The sequence below is a fragment of the Malaclemys terrapin genome, chromosome 16 (assembly GCF_027887155.1).
Source record: "Malaclemys terrapin pileata isolate rMalTer1 chromosome 16, rMalTer1.hap1, whole genome shotgun sequence".
NCBI classification, from domain to species: Eukaryota; Metazoa; Chordata; order Testudines; family Emydidae; genus Malaclemys; species Malaclemys terrapin.
The window spans coordinates 16,812,941-16,833,997 of NC_071520.1; the positions used below are offsets into that span (position 1 = coordinate 16,812,941).

The 21,057-nt window shown below is 39.9% G+C and overlaps 1 protein-coding gene across 4 annotated transcripts in view; it reads right to left on the reverse strand.

The window, feature by feature from the left end:
- Nucleotides 1-21,057, reverse strand: part of TXNRD2 (thioredoxin reductase 2) — a 69,488-nt gene that overhangs the window by 21,600 nt on the left and 26,831 nt on the right. For all 4 annotated transcript variants that reach the window (XM_054006884.1, XM_054006883.1, XM_054006882.1 and 1 more), the window contains exons 9-11: nt 11,848-11,867; nt 11,365-11,456; nt 7,981-8,155 (exon numbers count right to left, since the gene is read on the reverse strand). In XM_054006884.1, coding sequence (XP_053862859.1) covers nt 7,981-8,155; nt 11,365-11,456; nt 11,848-11,867 — 287 coding nt within the window. The remainder of the gene's footprint in view (nt 1-7,980; nt 8,156-11,364; nt 11,457-11,847; nt 11,868-21,057) is intronic.

The window sequence follows — 21,057 nt, forward strand, 5'->3', positions numbered from 1 at the left end:
CATATGGTTTCTTGTGGTATTGAACTGCCCCGGCTTCTGGGGAAGATGATATTAGCTGCTCAGCACAGAAATTAGCTCAGCAGCTGTTAACGAGCTTGCTTCTGTCCTCGTGCCAACAAAAGTAGACAGGGCAGCACCATCCACTATAGCAGTGATGTGATCTACTGTCTTGCCAAAACCAACAACAAAAATCAAAGCATTTATGGCTTTGGTTCTGCTGGACACTGGAGTGCTGGGTAACTGTATAACTGGGTGGATAATCTGTGATCTTTAGGAATAAAATCACTAACAAGCAGACCTAGAGAGTAGTTTACAGAAGTTTGAAATTTAAGGTCCTTTGCACGTTACTAAGTCTCCCAATTTAAGGGGGCAATGACCAAAGACTTTGTGTGTCCATAAAGGCTGGCTCTGATATTCATGTAAAGCAATGCTCTGACTGATCACTATTAATGGTAGTCACCATTCTATCTTCACCAGTTATAATGGTGGCATGGAATTACTTTGGAGCATTTTCCATCAAACAGTGTTTTCATACTGACATCCAAGTCATGAATGCCTGGATGACACTGATGACTTGGATAATGCAGTAGAGAGTAGGCTTAGAAAATCTGCAGATGACACCCTGCTGGGAGGGGTTACAAGCACTTTGGAGGACAGGATCAGAATTCAAGACAACCTTGACAAATTGGAGAGTTGATCTGAAATCACCAAGGTGAAATTCAATAAAGACAAGTGCAAAGTACTTTGCACGTAGGAAGGAAAAAAATCAAATGCACAACTACAAAATGGGGAACACCTGGAAAGGTGGTAGGATTGCTGAAAAGTATCAGGTGGTTATCGTGGATCACAAATTGAATAGTATGATGCAGTCATGAAAAGGCTAATATTCTGGGGTGTATTAATAAGAGTTTCATTTGTAAAGACACCAGAGGTAATTGTCCCACACTAGCTAGCCCTGGAGGCTTCAGCTGAAATACTGGGTGCCACGCTTTAGGAAAGATGTAGACAAATTGGAGAGATTCCAGACCAGAGGAAAGCAACAACAACAAAAAAGATAAAAGGTTTAGAAAACCTGACCTCTTAGGAAAGGTTAAAAGAACTGGGCATGTTTAGTCTTGAGAAAAGATGATGGGAGGGGAGGAGAGGGGAGGAAACTTAACAAATATGTTAAGGGCTATTATAAAGAGGGCAGTGATAATTGTTCTCCATGTCCACTGAAGGTAGGACAAGATGTAATGGGCTTAAATCGGTAGTAAAGGAGATTTAGGCTAGATGTTAGGAAAACCTTTCTAACTATAAGGGCAGTTAAACTCTGGAATAATCTTCCAAGGGAGGTTGTGGAATCCCCATGATTGATGATTTTTTAAAAAGAACAGTTTGGATAAACACCTGTCAGGGATGGTCTAGGTTTATCTGGGCCTGCCTGAGCATAGGGGACTGTCCTAGATGACCTCTCGAGGTCCCCTCCAGTCCTTTATTTCTGTGATTCTACAAAGCTGGAAATTGCAAAGGGGAACTGCTCATCAACTCACATCTTAGCTGTTCAAAAATGCACTCTCACACACAGATCAAAGTGTAAATTACACTTACAAAGTTTCCTAGCTTTGACAAAACACTAAGAAGCAATTGTGGTTGCCACATGATGATAAATGTAAGAAGCATGCAATAAAATACAGATCCCTCATATCTGTGCATTAAACCAAGGAAAGAAACAACGTGCAGCACATCTAGCATCAGCCAACTCCCTCTCACACCAGACAACAATAAATAAATGTCATTTTAAGAACAATTCTGTCTAAGAGAGTCTTGTTGCATGTCACTGCAATGGGGCCTTGGGAAAACCCTAGAAAGATTCCATCTCTGGCTAACATTTAATGGAAGTGACACAACTTTCCAGCAGGAGACTGCTGAAATCACATCCTGCTGGGAGATTTAGGAATTAAAATAAGCAAGAAAGACAAACAAAATATAATGGGAATTCAGAACAAAATATCCAGGCTCTCAGCAAACTACAGCACATTAGCGGTAACGGTTTTGTGAGATTAACAGAGATGCATTATTTCCCACTAAACAGTTCAAAGGTTAAGAATCCAATGGCCAGCCTAGTCCCTGAAGAGGATTCTCAAGATCATCCCTTTGGCACAGAGGCCTGGCAGGGTTATCCCCAGAGGAGATCAGGGCATTACTTCCACATATGGGAAGTATCAAAAGAAAGCAAAATTTGTTTTCTTGGTTAATCCAAACTGATGTGGTTGTAAGGTTTGAAGAAAACTGGTATAAAAACAATTCAGGCACGCTTAACCCTTTTTTAATATGGAAAGCCAATGATCTTTCTTCAGTCATACACACTAGGAAAGAGATCACCTGGTGCCCAGAGTCATAAGGCCTAGTGCTTGAAGAGCATATATAACAAGGACAACCTGATACCTGTTCACTTTTAAAGAGCTTAAGGCATAAATTATTTTGAAAGTAAAGGCGATTTTATTTCAAAGACATAGTGCTCATCTCCCAGTGCGGGGTAAGTGCAAACATAACAGCAAGCAGAGACTCGAAAATGCTCGCTCCACTGCATACATCTGGGAGCCAATGCTCTCTTGTGTGCGGCTAACCTATAAATCTCCCACTGCTCTTGGTGCTGGTTCTGTCTATGCTTCTCATTTTGCGTCAGCAGTTTACCAGAACACCATCCTGCTTGGCCTATGAAAATAATTTTGGGATATTCCATAAAGTCGGTTTGTCTTTATCGATGGATTGGAACTCAAAGCATACACTTTCATTTGTGTGTGTGTGTGTGTTGGCAGGACCCACTCCATAGCACTTTCCAACAGATTCAAAGGAGGTGGATAAAACCTGCTCCCTAACATTTCACCAACGTTGCTAATGAACTAGGGGAATTCATGCAAGCCCCCTGGTGAGAAAGCAGGCCTCTGAGTGCATGAAAGAGAATCTCACCCAACCAGTGGGGGCTCAGAGATTGCACAGCATAGCTCCTCCTCCCTCAATGGCTCCTACAGTAAAGATCAAAAAGGAGGAGATGGGGCAAAAAGGTTGTTACAGTGAGTTAGAATCTTGCAGACACTGGCCCTTTCTTTGCCAGTGGCTCCATGATGGAGTTTGAAGAGCTAGTATTGGGAGAGAATATGGAGCCCTATTTCCTCTACCCTGCAACACTACTAGCTAAGGAAAGCCCATTCTGCAAGCCTGCCACCAGGCAGGAGTAACCTATCCTCCCACTAGAGGTTCCCCAAGTCCCTCAATTAAGAGAGGTCACAAACAGACTATGCACCTCAGAAATCAAAGGGGATCCATTTTCCCTAACCAACCACCCAGCCCTCTACCAGAAAGGACCCAACTCCTGTCCTGACCAACTAGCTCGTAGCTAGAGGCTGCTGGAAAAATCACCCACCATCAGTGTGGGTGCAAGGAGCAGCCCCAAGACAATGGAGTCTCCTGGAGGAACCTCCATAAGATACTGTGAAAGGGGAAGGATTGATTTTGTGGTGATTGTTAGTAGGGTTGGGGAGTAATGTACATAGAATGCCACGTGTCATTGATTAATGCAGACATTTCAAGGGAGCTGTTTCTTAAGATGTTGGCATCACAACATTAATTTGACTGGCCAAGAGGACTCAATACAATCTCCCCCCACAACTTTAAAACTAAAGCTGTTTGGTTCTTTTTTCTCTGGTCTCTCTTTCACTCTGAGAGTCTCTTGCCCATCGTAGGGTTTTATACTGGCATACATCACCCTATTATCTGAGTGCCTTCCACATAAACTCAAAGGACTGCCCAAGTGCCAGAGACTCAATGATCTACATACACACATGCTAGGCTCTTCTGTTGACCTCACCTATTAGCAGGAGGTATCTAATGCTACAGCCATCTCTGGGGTGGAACAGGGAAGCTCTTTAGCAATACACAGGAACAAAAAATATTTCAGAACAGGAAGTGAATATTAGTATCTCCAACAGAAGTTACAGGGGGAATTTAGGTAGGCAGAATTTGACATACAACTATTAATCCACAAAAACATATGTTCAAATATTGTTAAAGCTCTTACAGAGGAAAATAAATAATTGCCAGGGTCCTTAACTTACCCTGTTGCACCTAGGTGCTGTAGCATGATAATACATGACTATCACAAGGCCAATACAATAGTGAGTTAAAGATGGACTAGCAGCTCTTTAGCTCAAGAGTTCCTTTTTTCTATTTAATGTTTAATTCACAATTTTGAATAGTATAAAGATGTCTACACTGAGAGTTTTTTTATATCAAGCTTTTAACAACATATGTTTATTTTTGAAAAGGGAGAGGGAGGCATAAAAAAATATTATCTCTTTACCAGTCCGAACTGAGGCCCAACCACTATACAGTCCAGCTTCCTAAACAGGAACCCTAAGCTTGGAAAAAGTGTATTTATCTTTTATAAACACATCTGGCACAGCTGACCTACATGATTATTAGCTCCCACCAAGATCTGCAGTAATTAAATATCTCATAACACTTTTCACAGAAGTTGGGGTGTTATCCTTGATGACACAGGCAAATGTTCTGCCTTCTTAAATTCCCCTTGCAATTTCAAATAGATACATTATTCTTCACTTCCTGTTATAAATGATTATGAAGTGTTGCTGTATGCTGCTAAACAGCTGCTGCATTCATCCCATAGGTTACAGCATTTCAGTGGCTGGGGAAGTGATCTCAACATGTAGGATCTGATCTCCAGAGCTTTTCACCTTGGATCATCATTTATGCACGTATACAGTATATGTAAATCACGTCCCTTTTGATTTGGCAGCATTTTACACTCAGGTGGTGCAAGTGTAAATTACTATCTAAGGCACAAAGCAGTGATGAATCAGGCCCATATGGCGCAAGTGCTTTGAAGTCTTTCAAGAAGAAAAGGTGATATAGAACAACATAAAAAAGTTATTTGCATAATACCATAGCAGATTTCAAAAGACTGTCTTTTCAGTAGAATTCCATTGTCTTCTGAGCTCATGGGAATTCTTTTGAAACAACAGTCTTTTGATGGATGTTCAGCTACTATGATGATGAGCTCTATGTAATTGCCAACAGAGGTAGAAGATTAATCTTCCATATCACTGAAAGTCCTTACTGCATCTATTCAGCAATGTAATGTAGTCCCATTTGAGGCCTGCAAGCAAAGGTTTTGAGTTGTTGCCTTTAAATGACATTATGGAAGTGAGACAAGGGGGATGAGGTACTGTCTTTTATTGGACCAACTTCTGTCGGGTGAGAGAGACAAGCTGGAAGAAAGTTGTGTGGCTCGAAAGCTTGTCTCTCTCACCCAACAGAAGTTGGTTAATGAAACAAAAAGATATTACCTCACCTACCTTGGCTCTCTAATATCCTGGGACCGACATGGTTACAACCACACTGCATACAATTCTGGAAGTCCTACAAGACCTGCTGTCTATACTAGGGCAATTTTCCCAAATATTCTAACTGATTTAAAAACCTGGTTCAGCTCAACCAGATCTAAAACTGTTTGGGGCATAATATAGACCACGTTTTGGTGACTTGAGCCATATAAGTGGAAAAGTTGAATAATTTCAAAAAACAGCTCTAGCAGGAGTGACGAATGAATATCTAGGACAGTGGAAATCCCGTTCTATAAATTTGCAAATTATACATTTTTAGCAAAGAGGATAAACTTCATGAACACTGCTATCAAATTTCCCTTACTAAATAGGTAGCCAGTTTATTTACCAATGTTAACACTATAAAATAATATATTTTCTAGGATTTAATAGAATTAAATTAATTAATAATTAATTAATACAATTCTAGCATTGTTGTGCCAGTCTGTGTATGTCAACATTAAACAATGAAATGTTTACTATGATTCGGACCACAACTAGTTAACTGTAGAGGCTAATTTCTAACTAACTCTACAAGCTGACTTTTTTCAATCAGCATTGTAATTGGCACATCTGCAGACAGGAAATCCTCAACACTACTAAGTTTCCCAGTCTATTATCTGAGACACCTGGTGTGGGTGTGTTGATACAGAGAAAATACAATGAATCATACCGGGACTGCCCATTAATTAACCAGCTTTAACTGTTAATGTGTTTAATTCTTAAAGGGTGGAGAGCAAAAGTGAACACTGAGGAAACTTCCGTTGTTAGTTTCCAGAATACAAAACAAATTTAGTTATTCTAACGTTGCTTTCTAATACTTAGTTTTACTTTGAATCAAAGCAGTGAATTGGATTTCAACTGACCTGCAGTAGTATATTAGTCAGCTTTATAGATTATGGTTAAGGTTAAAGCCAGGTTTCTTTTATCAGCTCAATTTTAAACAGCTCCCACTTCCAACTTTGCCAAAAGTAATTCAATCCACCAGAAATTCACAGGTGTGACTATACACCAGGGTAGAATTTTACTGGCAAGTCTGAGGCAAATCAGATAAGATGTTTGGGAAACATGCAGGTGTGAAAAATGAAATGATCTCAGTTCTTGAACATTTTTCTAAAGGTTTCAGGCTTGTCGCAACTCTAAAACAGCATGAGCTTTCTGGTCTTCGCAAATACTTGTGTCTTTGATCAGTTATGGGAGAAGGGAATTAGTTATTAACATAGTTTTTAACGGACCTTAAAAGAACCCCATTACTTTCAGATGGAGAGCCACAATAGTAGCACAACAAAGCAAAAGTTGATCAGGATTTATAACCTACATCCCTCTCTCTGCGTTATAGGGATACAAAAGAGTTAGTTTAAGTCAGAAGAAAAGACAACTAGGATGGCAGCTGTGGTTTATTGGACAGTCCACTGAGTGCAGTAAGTCAGGACATCCAGTTCCTATCAATGACTCCTGTCACTGACCCACTTAGTAAGCTTAGGCAAATCACAATCTCTTTGGTGCTGATGAAGTGGGTTTTAGCCCACGAAAGCTTATGCCCAAATAAATTTGTTAGTCTCTAAGGTGCCACAAGGACTCCTCGTTGTTTTTGCTGATACAGACTAACATGGCTACCACTCTGAAACCAACCATTATAATGCAATATCAAGAGAGGAAAGAGCATCATAGAAGTATTATAATTAGAATAGTAATTAAATCATAGTAAAACTGATTTTTTTTCAGTGTCCGACAGATTTCTTGAGCAACAAATTTAAATCTTATCTGGTCTGTTAAATCCAATCTGTTAGCCAGATTTCTCCCCGCTTCAGCTGATATATCCTGCCATAGATATGCATGGATCTTTACAAAAATCGAAGACAATAGGTCCCGTACTCCGAAAAGAGTACAATCTAAACAAGGGACCACAGGAAGTGAAGGCAAATTGACAATGGTAGTGATGGCAGAGTTGTGGGACGTGAGGCAGAAAAATGTTTTCCATTCCATGTACTGGAAGCCTTATATTATACATTACTCAATACTTTGGACTCTACACAATTATGCTTGGTATTTTCTATAACATTTGATGTTACTGAAGTGGAAAACCTGTTTCATTTCATTCTTGATTATAAAGTTTTTGGTGACTAGTTTAATGACTTGAAGGCTACCATGCATTTCTGTATATGGGACTGATTCAGGAGTCGGCTCACCTCAGGTGAGAGCAGTTTAGGCGAGTGGAGGACAAACAGTTGAGCTCTTCACTGGGAGCATCTGAGATACACAAGTACCTCCAGCTACTACATTTCCTGTGAGATGCTGGGGTTCTTAGAGAAGGCTGCCTCTCTCTCTCTCTCTCCTAACTGGATGCAGATCACTGCAGTGGAGGACGTGGAGTTTAGAGGCAGAAACGGCAGCCCCCTTGAACATCAGGATAAAAGGGAACTTTTGGACTGTAACTGAACAAGTCAAGCATAAGAGAGTGAGAATCAATGGCCAGGTGCCAAGTCCTGTAGAGGGGGAGGCTGTTTGACACCACACAACACCAGGGGTGAGGGATTTCATTTCAAGAGTGGAAAGCATTTTTAAGAAGCAGTTATTTTAAAATGATCTAATTTACCGACTGCCCACATCACTGTGTCAAAGTCATCCATTTCTTCTTTGCCTGAGTCAGCATATTTCCAGGTAACTTGCAGTTTGCCACTCTTCAGCTTTTCAACTTTACTTGGGGTGCATTTCTTTAAAAATCTTGTACCACACGATTCCATGTAATCGGTTACTAAGAAGGACATTTGCTGTGAAGTAAAAAAAAAAAAACCTAAACATTTTTTTATTTAAAAACAAGCAACTTTTAAGTCTTCTCAAAAATCCACAACTTATTTGTGCTCATTAAAACCTAGTGAATACATCAACCACGTCAAGCATACTTTGTTATTTCAAACCTATGCAACCTTGTAGCTTCCTAAAAAAACCCTGATCATTTTGATTTAAACAGCTGTCCCCTGAGGACCTTTTTCTTTGTTTTGGCTGGCCTTGCCTTAGAATATACCACCTCTAGCCTCATTCAAATTGCATAGGAAATAGAGAATGTAAAATATCAGCATGTAAAAATACAATTACGATTTTTTTTCACCATTAACAGAAAACCTAATGTTCATGCCTTGGGATTTCTCATGCTGTGCCAGACCAATCCAGTGAACCTGACAGAACTTGGGGATTTCTCACATGACAGACAAACTGAGGTCCTGACAAACTACAGTGGTGGGATAGAGGGTCACTATAATTTTAAGAATCAGTATATTTACACCCACTGCAAGTCATGTCTTACAGCACAGGTCACACTTTGGCCTTAATTTTTAATGGTCCTGTTTTGCCAGATCTCACTGGTTTCATAGACACATTCTGAGCACAGTCCAAACACTGGGCTGATCATGAAGGTAAGTCTTTATATTTATCCATGGGAAGAGCTGTTTTTTTAACAGAGCATTGCATCAAATATTCCATAATCAATTAGCAATGTGGTACGCTGTGGTATAATTCCCTTGTATACAATCAGCTTGGGAGCCTTGCTACATACTTAACTCCAATGTGCTACACGCTACATGGGGCCTTAATCATCACCAAGGGGACTGAAAGGGCTGGAATGTATGATCATTTTGCTATTAATCGAGGGCCGACTCAAATAAGATGACAAAAATGCTAAAAAATTCCTTTTAATTTCAGTTTTGCTTTTTGGCGTTTAAATACATATGTTTTTTCATTACCCTCTACAGATCTTTTGATGCATCTTTGGCCCAGTATAGTACCAATTAGGTGGTAGACATGTCATCATCCGTACTGACATGAGTGTACACATACCAGTATGTGTCTTTTATACACAGGGTATGATTCCCAAACTCCAGTCTTGTTTACTATTTGTACCCTCTATTTTGTTTTGTAGGGCATCTATGACTACTATTTTTCTTTAATAAAGCTGCTCTTAGACAGCATTGCTTCTGCAGAAGGGGACTAACATTATCCTACATACACCACTCCCCTCTGGGCAAGCAGTGAGCAAAAACTAAATGTCTCAAACTGGAGAACCATAGATGTGTGAATGGACTGAATTATGTTGCTGCTTACTTTCAGATAAAGAACAGTGTGTATGACAGCTCTGATGTACTATTTACAAGCAACTATTCAAAATAGTCAGACTGGGATTTTAAAACTGTTCAGTGTTGTGTAGACAGCCAACATCATCTACTGCACTAAGCATGTCCAGTAAATCCCAAGATGCAATCCTTATTCCATCAACAGACCTATTGCATAGCCTTGTGATAGCCACTTAGTCGCTGTGTGTCAGCTTCTCCATCTATAAAAAGGGAGCAAGTTATACTTACCTGCCTCCTAGAATGTTAAGCGGATTCAAATGTGTAGATCACTTTTAACAATGTAAAGCAAGGAGTGCTAGGTTGGTTGTTTTCCACATCATTTGATATATATCAAAAGGTTATAAAGAATCAGCTAATTCAACTTAACATTGTCAGAATTTCAGTTTTTCTGGTAGTCTGAAAATGGGAAACCTTTACATAACCCAACTAGCACAGCGCTTCCTGTGGCCACTACACCTATCATACGCCTCTGCAATAAACGTGAATCATTAAGGTATCCTGAAAAGCTTTACTACAAAAGGAAATGGTGGTTTTTCAGGAGACACCTTTGATAAATGTGTTTGAATCAACGCCACACCGCTGTCAAGCCGTGAACTGCCCCATTGACAGGTTTATTCAAAGATGTCATTGCTCTTGATTGTAGTGAGTCAGATTGTATTTTATCATATGAGTTGTTTATTACTTATAAACAAGGATATTATCACACAACCACCCACACAGAAGAAATGCTCATTCTTGGCTTATACGTTAACATTTTATTTTCAAGCTAAAAGTTGTGGCTGGCAATACAGTAGCAAATGCCAATGTTATTTCTCTTCTGAAACCTGGTATATCAATATTACCTCATCAGTCTCTATCAGGCTCAACCTAGTTACAATCTGACTACACCTATCTCCAGACCTGTTTTGCCTCCACTCCTCCTCGTGTTTAAACTGTTATCACATGTATTGTTTCTATCCACATAAGACAAAGTTCCACGGGAAAAGAATATTCTCTGTGTTTTGTAAAGGATTCACACGTTCATGGCACTCTATAAATACCCTAAGATTTGTATGGATTTACAGGTGTAGACCTCATAGCAAAATGAGAATAAATCCCAGAATATTAGCCAGTTTAGGCTATGTTTTGTGCCTTGTTTCAAATTCTTGAGATGTAGCCATATTTTAAAATCATCTGCCCTATCTCGTTTTCACAGAAATATGGAAAATATTCTTTTTAAAAAGTTTGTACTTATAAAACAAACCATAATAATCTTTAACATGCAACGATTATGCACATCTACTATATACAACTGTTTACAAAAATCCATCTAATTACAGTGGGAATGACCGCGATAGCTAGTGTTGCATATTCTAAGCCTCTGTTTTCAGATGATTAACTTTCCAAAGGTTTCACCCTTCCGGCTGAAATTTTCTAGGCTTGTTATCTGAATGAGAGAGAATTACTTGGAAAGTTTAAGCAAGAATGGTTCAGCCAGTACAAGAGTGGACACTAAGCTAATTTTGGAGAAACAGCCTTTGACGCTTTGAGCCATGGGACAACCAGAGCAAATCAAATTGGCCACTTCCCTCTTGTTTGAATTAAGTAGAAGAAAAAAAGAAGCATGGTCTAGTGGTCTGAATACAAGACTAGAACTTGGTTGTTCCTGACTCAATGTCAGTTCTGATCCAATTCCCTTTGTAGCCTTGGGCAAGTCACTAGACCTCCCCTCCACAGGTCCCCTTTTGTAAAATGGGGTTAATATTTATAACACACCTACAAGGTAATATTTTGTGAAGGAAAGTGCTGCTATTTCTATAGAAGACAAAAATACCCCACACTTCTCAAGAGATTTAAGCTATACTGATGGTTACCTGATCAAACCCTCGAAGTGGGATACTTCTGACCATGACCGTGGTATCCTGTCCAATGCCTGTGAGAAAACCGGCACACTCAAGGGACACATCTTTTGAATCATCAATTAAAGGAATATAGATTACATGATTTCAGATGAAAAACAACCAAAACAAGGATATTGCCACAAGGAGACTTGGATTATTTTAATCAATGAAATATCCATGGCAATAACGTTGCTGTTGTATAAAGAAAGAACAAAACCAAGCTAGTGTTCATATTACAGGAAACTTCATAGATAAATGTTTGCAAGATCTTCAGAATGCACCATCATCTGATCTGAATTCTTGTGACTGTACTGCTCAAAATGCAATTAATGTAGTTTAACCACTGATGCAGGTAAACAGTTCAAGAGTGGGGGAATTTAGACAATTGAGCCTTCACAGAAAAGACAAAATACGCCAATCGTATTCATAAATCATTACAGCTTTTACAAAGGATACAGCTGGCTCCAACCACCAACCTGTTACGGAAAAAAATATAGCAGTGAAATGAGCTTGTGCATATTTTCACACAATTGATACAAAATTATTTTCTGGTGTGTAGTATGATTATAAGATTCCAGGTTTGATCTGCACATTTGACATTGTTAGATGGAAACAGTAAGAGTGTGGTTTTCAAATTCCAACATAAAGACAAACATGCTAAAAAGTGTCAGATTTCATTCCGAACCTATTTTATTAATGAAAAAAATTGATAGGTTTATAAAAAATGGAGTTGTTTTTATCTGGTGAAATAAAAGATCTAAAACACATTCTGAAAAACAAAACAGATAAAAGCGCGCACACACACACACACACACAAAGTGGGAATAACGAGGAGTTAAAATGAATCATGACTAAACTCATTTATTGGGTTGCAAATTACAGGTAAAAGCTGGCTGCTTGGAGCAAGACTGTTTTTTGCTTATGTTCCAACATAGATTTGGATGTTCAGTTAGATTGTAAGCTTTTGGGACAGGGACCATCACTTACTATGTATTTGTACATAGTGCAGTGGGGTCCAGATCCATATTGGGGCTTCTAGGTGCTATCACAATACAATTAATAAACAGAGACACAAAATGGGATTGCAACAAAAGTAGAGGATCTGTGACTCTTCTAGGCATGGACTTTTGTAGACCTCTATCATATCCCCTTTTAGTAGTCTCTTTTCTAAGCTGAACAGCCCTGTCTTTTTAATATTTCCTCATATGGTAGCTGTTCCATATCCATAATAATTTTTGTTGCTCTTCGCTGTACTTTTTCCAATTCTAGTATATCTTTTTTGAGATGGGATGATGAGAACTGTACGCAATATTCAAAGTGTGGCCGATTTAGATAGTGGCATTATGATATTTGCTGTCTTATTAACTATCCTTTTCCTATTGGTTCCTACCATTCTGTTAGCTTTTTGACTGCCACTGCACACTGATGTTTTCAGAGAACTATCCACAATGACTCCAAGAGCTCTTTCTTAAGTGGTAACAGTTTATTTAGACCCCAGCATTTTGTATGTTTTTCAATGTGCATTACATTGAACTTATCAACATTGAATTTCAGCTACCCTTTTGTTGCCTGGTCACCCAGTTTCGAGAGATCCCCTTGTAACTCTTTGCAGTTGACTTTGAACATAACTATCTTGAGTAATTTTATATTGTCTGCACTCTTTTCCCAGATCATTTATGAACATGCTTAACAGCACTGGTCCCAGGGGACCCTTCTATTTACTTCTTTCCACTATGAAAACTGACCATTTATTCCTATCCTTTGTTTACTCTCTCTTAACCAATTACTGGATCCATGAGAGAACCTTTCCTCGCCTACTTCGCTGAAGAACCTTTGGTGAGGGATCTTGTCAAAGGCTTTCTGAAAGCCACTGGATTACCATCGTCCACATTTGTGGACACCCTCAAAGAATTATAATAGACAGGTGAGGCAGAGTTTTCCTTCACAAAATCCATGTTGACTTTTCCCCCAACAAATCGTGTTCACCTATGTGTTAGATAATTCTGTTCTTTACTATAGTTTCAACCCATTTGCCTGATACTGATGTTAGGCTTACTGGCCTGTTTGCCAGGATTGCCTCTGAAGTCTCTTATAAAAATCAATGTTACATTAGCCATCCTCCAGTCATTTGGTATAGAGATTTAGGTGGTTACATACCACAGTTAATGTTCTGCAATTTCATATTTGAGTTCCTTCAGAATTCTTGGGTGAATATTATCTGGTCCTGGAGACTTATTACTGTTCAATTTATCTATTTGTTCCAAAATCTCCTCTATTGACACCTCAATCTAGGGCCGTGGCTACACTTGAAACTTCAAAGGGCTGCCGTGGGAGCACTTTGAAGTGTGAGTGTGGTCGCGCGCCAGTGCTGGGAGACAGCTCTCCCAGCGCTGCAGGTACTCCACCTCCACGAGGGGATTAGCTTACAGCGCTGTAACTTGCTGCACTCAGGGGAGTGTTTTTTCACACCCCTGAGTGAGAAAGTTGCAGCGCTGTAAAGCGACAGTGTAGCCGTAGCCTAGGACAGTTTCTCAGATTTGTCACCTAAAAGAATGGCTCAGGTGTGGGACTGTCCCACACATCATCTACAGTAAAGACGTATGCAAAGAATTCATTTAGCTCCTCCGTAATGACCTTGTCTTACTTGAGTGCTCCATTAGCACCTCGATCGTCCAGTGGCCCGGCTGATTGTTTGGCAGGCTTCCTGCTTCTGATGTACTTAGTTTTTTTTGCCGTTAGTTAGCGTGTCTTCTGCTAGTTGCTCTTCAACTTCTTTCTTGGCCTGACGTACTAAACTTTTACACTTGACTTGACAGAGTTTTTATTCCTATCTTCTCCCTCAGCAAGATTTGACTTCCAATTTTTTAAAAAAATGTCTGTTTGCCTTTAACTGCCTCTTTTACTCTGTGGTTTAGCCATGGTGGCATTTTTTGGTCCTCTTACTTTTTTTTTTTTTTAATTTGGGGTATACATATAGTTTGAGCCTCTATCAGGGCCGGCTCCAGGCACCAGCCCTCCAAGCATGTGCTTGGGGTGGCACCTGGAGGGGGGCGGTGCTCACCCGGGGAGAGCGGGGCCGCGGCCGGGCTCGCTGCCCTCCCCCCGGCGCTCCGGCTGGCCGGGGAGAGCGGGGCCGCGGCCAGGCTCGACACCCTCCCCTGCCGCGCTCCCCGCTGAGGGGATGGGGGGCGGCAAAAAAGCCAGAGCCGGCCCTGGCCTCTATTATGTGGTTTTTAAAAAGTTTCCATGAAGTTTCAGGCATTTCACTCTTGTGACCATCCCTTTTAATTTCTGTTTAACTTGCCTCCTCATTTTTGTGTAGTTCCCCTTTTTGAAGTTAAATGCTACTGTCGTGCGGGTCTCTGGTATTTTCCCTCCTGCAAGGATGGTCTAACATATAGAGGTCTATACAATCATGAATGGTGTGGAGAACGTGAATAATAACACAAGAACATAACACAAGAACCAGGGTCACCCAATTAAATTAATAGGCAGCAGGTTCAATACAAACATAAGGAAGTATTTCTTCACATAATGCACAGTCAACCTTTGGAACTTGTTGCCAGGGGATGTTGTGAAGGCCAAAATTATAACCAGATTCAAAAAGGAACTAGATAAGTTCATGGAGGATAGATCCAGCAAAGGCTATTAGCCAAGATGGCCAGGGATAAATCCACACTCTAGGTATCCCTGTTTTTACAAATGCCTGTAACAGCACCTCATTCAGTGCAGCCCTAATCCTAACAGAGAGATACTAGCAACGGAGGGGCTGCTGTGTCAAGGACACAGATTCCTTGCTCCATTGACGATGTTCAATGGGGAACATTTGGTACTGTACTTCGAACCCAGAATTCACAAATGGGGCTGGAGGAGCATTAGGGTTTTCCATCTTCAGGGAAGATTCCCACCACCAATTTAGAGATTAATAGTCCCCAGCCTACAACAGCTATTTCATGCCTCACAGCAACCACAGACTGGAAAAAAAAAAATCTTGTCTGTTTGACAAGCATGCTAAATAAACCCTTTACTTAGAACACAGTATTTCATCCTCCTTTAATGATGAAGGTACTATTTAAGAATTCTTTGTAGAGCACATATATTTCTGAAAGAAGTCACTCTGCTACCTGTGATGTCCCTGGTCTTGAACCCTAGCCTGGGAGTCCCTGGCCTCCACCCAATGGCTACTGAAACTAGGTGGGCTAGGACTAGGACTATCACCCCAGCCGGGCTCCCATCCACGGGAGCTCTGATTGGAGGATCGCCCAGCTCCACCAATTGGTCCAACTACACTATCTAAGCCAGGAGGAGGAGCAATAAGGTAGTTTCCTGTTATGGCTGCACTGGAGCTTGCACCCAGTCTCATTCCTGCTCCTGGCTCCTCCCTCACCTGCACCTTAGCTCCTGTTCCCACCTTGCTTCTGCTCCATTCTTGATCCTTGCCTACTCCCCCGCTCCACTCATCAGTGACCAGTCCCGGCTCTGACCCCAGCCTCCGCCTTCTGATCCTGACCCTTAGCTCTGGCATTTGGCATCTGACCTCAGCTCCGATCCTCAGCTTCAATTCCTGGTTCTGACTCTGGCTTAACCGCTGGCTGTAGTAACTGGCAGTTGACTCCGATGCTGACCCTTGCCTTCGTTCCCCAACCTGGACTGCTGCTCCGCCCACTAGACCTGACTCCTGCTCTGACTACTAGGCGAGACTGCCTACATCCTGGTCCATAAGAACATCTTGACAGTAGAAAACTGATCAATAGTGTAACTATGTTTGGATTTAAGAAATAAAGTAACAAATCCTCTCAAATAAAATTTAAAAAACCTTGCTCAACATCAGTCAAATACTGTACAGTAAATGACAAATCCTAGACAGGGAAAATTTAGTTGTGGCTGGCTTAGTGAAATTAGCTCTTTGGTTTTTTGGAAGAAGAATGGATAATTCTATGACAGAGCTAATCCCTACAAGTACGAATAACATAATTCCATTTTTTAAAAATGGCTTCTCTCAGAATAACGTTCTGGGTGCCCTGCAGAAGCAACTCATGTTCACCAGCATCATGAGAGCTGGGTGACAGGAATGTGCCTGCAGTTATCATCTGAAGCAATGCTGATAAATCTTGTGAAGACAGTTGAAGCTTGCAACTGTCCAGTTAATGTAAAGTATTACTTAACTTCTACAATAGATGGGCTCAGGGGATCAGACCAAGCTTTGGTTAACTAAAAAAATCTGAAAAGGATCGACTATCCAGTCCAGGAGACTTAAAGAAGCCAATACTCAGCCAGTCTCCCATGTAGTACATTAACCAGCACTTCTGCACCCCTGTATCAAGAATCCTAGCAACAGGCTTAATAAACTGTCAATGAGAAAATGACTGACACTCTTAAATCTCCCTTGAAAACCTGCATTAGTTACAGAATCTGGAATTTAAAATTCAGGCCATTATTCCAACACAAACAAAAAATGTAGACTAGCAGAAGTCATACTGGGGGTGAGGGGTTTCCTTAATTTGAATGCTAAGAACCTATTTGCATTCAAAATACAGACAGGACAAAATAGCAGCACTGGGTTGAGCTTATAAATATTATTCAAAAACTCTTTAAGGAGCTCATGTTTCCTGAATTAGTGATTTTTATTTTTAAAGGAAACAGTTAATATAATACAACTGTATTGTACCACTGATTCTATAGGAACTATTAGCTCTTCTTTATTGTTTAACTATTGTTAAAATTTTGGATTTATATATATTTTGGCTTTTACCACATTATTTTTAGGTAACACTCAAATATGTAGTCTGTCTGTCTCTGAATATTGTATACATCAGGATTTTCTTGCTTTAGCTTATTACAAAGAGTTTGGATAACCATGGATTTACGCACACTGCCATCTATTAAACCACATCCCTTTTAGAATCTGGGAGTGAAATCTGGTACTACACTCTGTTGTTGTTTTTATACTCTTAAATCCCATTGTTTGGCAATAAATTCAACCAACTCCTATAATTTAACAAAAACTTTATTTAAAGAATAACAGTTCACTAATTAAGGAAAATCCCCATTAAGGATCAAAATACCTAGATAGGTAAACCTCTACCTCGATATAACGTGACCCGATATAACACGAATTCGGATAGAACGCGGTAAAGCAGTGCTCCGCGGGGGGGGGACTGCGCACTCCGGAGGATCAAAGCAAGTTCAATATAATGCGGTTTCACCTATAACACGGTAAGATTTTTTGGCTCCCGAGGACAGCGTTATATCGAGGTAGAGGTGTATTATGGGATTCAATAAGGAGGCATTAAGGTAGTCTCTATTTTTTACATTGATCTTTAGCTGTACATCCAGGCTTTTAAAAGAACTTTAATGGTATCTGAAGCAGGGGTCAGAGGTATTTTTAACATCTAGTTTGGCTTTTTTAACACCCACCCACGTTTTCTTCTTTCTGTTTCTAGAAAGGGAAGGATTTTAGAACATAAGGAGCAATGCCACCACAGAGAAGGCAGAAGGAGGCAACGGCTACCTGAAGATAATCCATTGAATAGAGGTCTTCTTCCACCAATGGTTTTCCTCAATTAACTAACTTAAATCTTCCAGTGCCAACAGAATGCTCCCTTGCTGCAAACTGTACAGACGCAACATTTAAAGAGATGGGATCATACGAGGGCCAATACATTTCCAAGATAAACCTGCAATATCAACATCTGTATTGTTTTTTTCTTTTATGTTTTGTAACTGTTGGTTTAAGCAGAATTTTCCAGGATGGTGCTTGATACAGCATATTTGACATGGAAATAAGCTATCATATTTTGCCTTAATATTAAAAATACGTGTAATATAAAACGCTGGATGTAGATATACGTTTTTGCATAAAAAGGTACAACTGGTTTTGAAATACTTTGAAAACTGGCAGAGCCATTAGCCCTCATGAAAACATACTGGTTTGAACGTTTCAAAACACTAACACAAGAAAGCCTTTAAAAAATTAAAAAATTGAATACACATTGCCATTAAAACCAATTAAACTTTAGTGAAACAGTGTGGTCCAGTGGAGAGGGCATCGAAGTGGGGGTCAAGGAATCAGGGGCTCTGCCACTGACTTGCTATGTGGCCCCGGGCAAGTCACATCCCCACTCTCTGAGGCCATGAGGGAAACTCAGGTTTGATAGGTGCAACTCCCTCCACTTCAGGGTTTTTATTATGGCAGGAGCAAGGGTGATGCAGAACTGGCAAGGGAAAGTACGTCTGATGACACCCAGGAGCCACATCTCAGGCTAATTAAAGGACACTATCACCTGGCGAGTGGAGCTAGAGCGCAAGGTGTGTGAGAAAGATGGAAGCTCTGAAATGGTCTTGAAGAACATCTACACAATCCCCACTACAATTTAAACAGCAGTAAGAGGTCGGGGGAACAGGTGGCGCTAAAAGGGAAACTCAAAGTGGTACATGCCAAAGTCAGTCAATAATTTATCACTCTTGGAGATAAATTTGCCCAATACTAGGGCACCTGGATTTATCTCTGAATGGAAGCTGCACCTTCCTCCTCTAGCACACAATGGGCCAACATCGCCTACAGCAATTGCAAATGCTGAAAAACACAACACAGTCTCTATAAGGAAATATTCACAAGGAGTAGAACAAGGACTTGGGCATACGTTTCCCTCTTTTATTAGATGAGAAGTAGATGCAAGTCAGTGGCCATATGTAACACCAGCAGTTAATCTGATTTACAGCCCCTCCTACAAACCAATAGGCTCCTTGACATCTTCAGTGTCAAAAAGGCAGGATTAAAAGCCAGAACACAGCCCCTTCACACCTGCCAAGTCTCTCTCATTTGGAGGAAGACTCCTTCAGTTTGGATTGATTTTATGGCAGTCTTTCAGTTCTCGCTATTGGTGTGAAGGATTTTATTGTGTGCATATATCAGGGGATTTTTAAGACTCTTAGGTTGGTTGGTTGGTTTTTGGTTTGGTTTGGTCTGGTCTGGTCGTTTTTAAGTCTCCCTTAGAAAAATAATTGAAGATTGACAGCCCTGTAATTTATATGTTGCTAAATACAAGAGATATGTAAAAACAGCAGAATAATTAGAACCCAGATCAGAATGCAAACAAAAGGCGTTAAACTGAACCTTGGGAATATTTATAAGGGAAATAAATTGGACAGAAAAAACCCTTCTGAATGTGAACAGCTCCCTCCTTCATCAGTTTCACCACAGGCTGATAAAGTACAGAAATGCTACTGTAGCCCCTCAGGGCTTATTTTGACTAAAGCTTAGGAATGCAACATATAAACACTAGACTCCCACATTACACTGTTACAACTTGCATTAACAGCGACTGGACAAAAGCCACATTTTCATAGAAACATCTTACAGGGATAAATCTTGTGTTTAGTTTTTTTTAAAAAAACAATTTCCTCACATAAATCATGCTCTCCCAATTCAAGAGGTGACTGATATACTGCAAACAACTGCAGATTTAATTTCCTTTTAAACTGTACTGAAGGGTTCTGTTTATCTGTTGATGTTTAACTGAAGACACACTGCATTTCTGTATTCAAAGTAGCCAGAACTGTAAATGGCACCTACATTTTGTTTCAAAATAGCAATTTCAGCTTCCTCAGGTGACAGAGATATATTTAGTTCCTGAAATCAGCTCACTAGAGAAAGTTAAAAATATAAACATCTTTATTTGGCTACAGCACTGGCAATCACGTACTTCCCATCATTATTTGTATTGTGGAGTCCTAGGCACAAGTCAAGACCCCACTGTGCCAGATGCTATACAAACCGAGAATAGAAAGACAGTGCCTATCCAAAAGAACTTACAATGTAGTAGAGTAGAAACTTCTGCTACTAGTTATTTCACCTACACACAGAACTTTACCATAAAGCATTTACTGTAACTGCCACATTGTTGTGCATTGAAATGTTGGGGTTTTCTTTATGAACACATTTTTACTATTTTCACTAATTAGTTTGCAGTGTATAGATGAGTTTTGTCTAACTTAATTTTGTATTAAGTTACATACATCAAACTAGTATTTCTAGTTTGTAGTAGCCAAAAAGAGTAGATTAATAGAATGATAAACATAACAACATCACGTTCTATGTTCTTTGATTTGCTGTCAAAGTAGTAGTACCAGTTAAGAGTAAACACTAGCAAAAATAAGCTGGACTGTGTTTTACCAATCTAAAACTTATTTCAAACATACACAAAAGTCACAGCAAAGAATAACAATACAGCATTAAATTCTAAGCAGTTGCTGCCCTCTTGTGGCTTCTCTTTGTAACTGCTATAATTAAAAAAAAAAAAAAAAAAAAAAAAGCTATCTTCATCTAGGACAGGGGTAGGCAACCTATGGCACAGGTGCCGAAGGCGGTACGCGAGCTGATTTTCAGTGGCACTCAAACTGCCCGGGTCCCTGGCCACAAGTCCGGGGGCTCTGCATTTTAATTTAATTTTAAATGAAGCTTCTTAAACATTTTAAAACCCTATTTACCTTACATACAACAATAGTTTAGTTATATATTATAGACTTATAGAAAGAGACCTTCTAAAAATGTTAAAATGTATGACTGGCACGCGAAACCTTAAATTAGAGTGAATAAATGAAGACTCAGCACACCACTTCTGAAAGGTTGCCGATCCCAGATCTATGATGCTGAAAATTCAATTT